Genomic DNA, 3,513 nt, shown 5'->3' with positions numbered 1-3,513 from the left:
CTACAACCACCAGGACACTGCAGGACAGAGGGCTGGGGGAGCCACCAGGGCTGCTCATCCAGCCAGGGCTGAGCCCCAAATGTCACTGTCACCTTGTGCACCCCCACAGCCAGCACAGAGACTACAGCCAGAGCGTGGCTGGGAACCTCCCTGGGACCGAGCTGCCCTGGAAGCCAGTGGGAATGCTTGCATGTGTTTGGAACAGGGAGATATCCCCACCCAGGGGTGGTGACAGGCAGCTGCCAGCCCCATGGCCAGTGGGAACAGCCGCTGCTGCAGGGCTGGAAAAGGGGCTTTTGAGAAGAATTCTTTATCCTACTGCTTCCCACTGAGGGTGTTGCATGCAGGGCTCTGCCTGCTCCATGTCTCTGGGAGGATCCAAGAGCTGGAGACATTCCTCGAGCTGTTTGTCCTGGGATGGTGGCACCAGGTCCTCCAGGGAAGCTTCACACCTCACACCAGGTCTGAAGGTCTGGTGGACCTGCCAAGAAGCTGGACCACTTTCCTCTCCTGGTCCATGAACATCAACTGGAGCGTGGAACCAGCTGCTCACCAGCTCCTAACCCAGAACTGCATGCCAAGTGGATCTGAGCTATGATGGACCTTAAGGCCAAGGTGGAACATCTCAGGGTGACACTAGCCCAGCCCTGTCCCCCTCTCTGAGCCAGCCTTGCCCTGTCCCAGGTTTCACTGGTGCTCCCAAGGTCACTGCAGAGCACAGGGAAAACCCGGCTGCATTTCCCTCAGCAGCTCCCCAAGGCAGCCTTTAAATGCTCATCAAAATGCTCCTCACCCAGAGAAGGAATCCAAGGGAATCCCTCTCCCATGGCCCAGCAGCTGTGCCTGGAGCACCACACAGCACCCAAGGGCCAGCCCTCCATGGAGCAAGGGTCCAGAGGAGGAGGGGGAATGGCTGGGCTTGGGATCAGCTCTCCAGGCCTGCCCTGGGTGGGCCAAGCCACGCTCCCAGCTCCAGGGGCTCCACGAGGATCACCAAGATGGGGTGACCTAACCTGACACCTCATTTTCAGAACACAGCATCCTCTGCATTCTTGACACGAGGGAGGCACAGCCTGTGCCACCACCTTGGTACCCGTGACACCCCCAGTCCTGTCACCTGCACGTGCCACAGGATGCTGGGCCAGCCCCACATCCAATGCAGCAGGAGCTGCACAGCTGCTGGGTTCCAATGGAGGAGCAGGAGCTGCACAGCTGCTGGATTCCAAGGAAAGGCCAGGAGCTGCACAGCTGCTGGATTCCAGTGGAGCAGGAGCTGCACAGCTGCTGGATTCCAAGGAAAGGCCAGGAGCTGCACAGCTGCTGGATTCCAGTGGAGCAGGAGCTGCACAGCTGCTGGATTCCAAGGAAAGGCCAGGAGCTGCACAGCTGCTGGATTCCAGTGGAGCAGGAGCTGCACAGCTGCCGGGCTCCTCCAGGCAGTGGAGCTCCCAGGCTGTCCTTGGGGTCCCTCCTGTCCCCGGGATGTGACACATCCCCAGCAGTGGAGGCACCATCCTGCCCTATCCCCAGGAGCAGCAAAGGGCCCTCCACACACCTGGGAGCTGCAGCTGATGCTCCCCTGCCCCAGCAGCCACACAAGATGACCAGAGAGCCTCTGGCCACTTGGGAAGGGCCATGGGACCCCACTGCCCATTTCCAGCTCTCTTGAGGAGGCACTGAAGCCCCTCACCCCAAACTCTCACCATCCCACACCAGGTACCCTCTCCCCTTCACCCTTTTTGTTCCAGCCAAGGCTCAACGCCCATTCCAAGTCTGAAGTATTTCCTTTTTCCTTCCACCTTTTTCCTACCATCTTCTCCTCATCTGTGTGTCTCTGGCGATTCCAAAAGGAGATGATCCTGGGAAGGGAAGCATGGCCATGGGGACTGGGAAAAGATCCCTCACCTGGGACAGTTCTCACATCTCCCCAGTGCTATAATGCAGTTCAGAGCCTCACAGCCTTCCCCGAGGCCTCAGGAGCTCTTCAGAGGTTCCTCAGTCACAGCAAGGATCCAAAAGGTGCTGGAGGAACCTGAGCAGGGACGCCCAGGAGCTCCTGGCCTCGTGTCACAACAGAAGCCAGCACTGATATCCGGGATATGCAGCTCTTGGATCCCAGCCCATTCCATCCCAGGAGCCAGCCAGGCCTGGATGGATGCACAGGCAAGGCTGGGGATGGCCACGAGCAGGTGCCACCAACACAGAGACCCCTGTGCTTCCCTCACTGCCTCAGTGATCCCCTTGGGACCGCAGGACACTTCTCTTTCCATGAAACATAACAAAATCCACGTTTCTGGGCAGCAGCCCTGCAAGTTTTGGAGAAGGCTATCTGCTGGTGGATGAATAATCCAATTAAAAATGATTGGAGGGTCTGGCTTAAATAAGAAGAAAAAACATCATCTGACAGACCCAGCCAGATGCTGTCTTTGCTCCTGAGATCACTTTGCACCTCATGCTCAACCCAGAGAGGGATGCCCTGGTGGAAGGACTGGAGCTCAGTGAGTTCTGCTGGTCCCATCCTCCCTCCTTTCCTCTCCCCAGGGCCACAACCAATCTTGCTCTTGGGGCCGGTGGGATTTTACCACTTTGGTGCCCCCAGGAAGCTCCATTTGCCTCATGATCAGTGATGAGGCTGATCAATAAATCCCTGCTGGAGCTCGGTAAATCCCCTGGGCAGGCAGAGCCCAGGAGAACCAGGAAAATGAGATCAACTGAAGGACACAGAGCAAGACTCCATGCCCTGAACTCACCAGCTTTGCTTTGTGGCATTTGTACAGACCCAGGATTGACCTGGGAGGAGGAACAGCCCCTTCTTTCCACCCTTCCCATTCCCATCAGCCTCAAGGCTAAATCCCAGGTGGTTCATCACCAATGGGCATCTCTGCAGGAGGGAGGGCAGAGGGACATTTCGCCCTGGTGAAAAAACTCTTTTTTTTGGCTATGGACAGAAGGTTTTCAGTACCCAATGGGCACTTGGGAGGAAAGCAGCCAAAGCTGGATGGATGGCAAGGGCAGGGGCAGCAGCCGTGCACATGCCATGAGGGAGCTCAGGAGAGCACAAACAGCCACAAGCTCTCCTGGCAGGCACGGGAAAGGCATTTCCTCTGCAAGCACAGGGGGGATGATGGAGCTAAAATCAGCACTGGGTGCAATGTGGGTGCAGCTCTGGATTTCCAGCTGGGGTGCATGGAACCCTTTGCCCTGGCCACACCAGACACCAGCGGCCACTCTCCCCAGCATCCCAGAGAGCCAAGGCTCCCAGCAGCTCGGGCTGGGCCCTCTGGGACCAGGGGAAGTGAGGGACCTGAAGCTGCAGCAGGCGCGGAGCAGCTTCCTCGGAGCCGGCCCAGCTGGGCGCAGCCCTGCCAGCAGCAGAGGGGGCCAGCAGCAGGAGGGGCCAGGGCTCACCTCTCCCAGACACACACGCCCTTCGCCTTCCCCGCAGTGCTCACCTGGTCGTCTGCTGGCCAAGGGGCTTCTCAGCCGGCCGTGTCTCCCTCGGCCGAACCAGGA

The 3,513-nt window shown here is 58.6% G+C and overlaps 1 protein-coding gene across 1 annotated transcript in view; it reads right to left on the bottom strand.

The window, feature by feature from the left end:
* Positions 1-3,513, bottom strand: part of RAB11FIP5 (RAB11 family interacting protein 5) — a 25,268-nt gene that overhangs the window by 4,945 nt on the left and 16,810 nt on the right. Inside the window, exon 6 of the mRNA XM_031064917.1 lies at positions 3,453-3,513. This exon is cut by the window's right edge and continues 868 nt beyond it. Coding sequence (XP_030920777.1) covers positions 3,453-3,513 — 61 coding nt within the window. The remainder of the gene's footprint in view (positions 1-3,452) is intronic.

Source organism: Geospiza fortis, unplaced genomic scaffold (genome assembly GCF_000277835.1).
Source record: "Geospiza fortis unplaced genomic scaffold, GeoFor_1.0 scaffold148, whole genome shotgun sequence".
NCBI classification, from domain to species: Eukaryota; Metazoa; Chordata; class Aves; order Passeriformes; family Thraupidae; genus Geospiza; species Geospiza fortis.
Note: the sequence above shows the minus strand (reverse complement) of the source record. Positions and strands in the feature narration are given on the sequence as shown.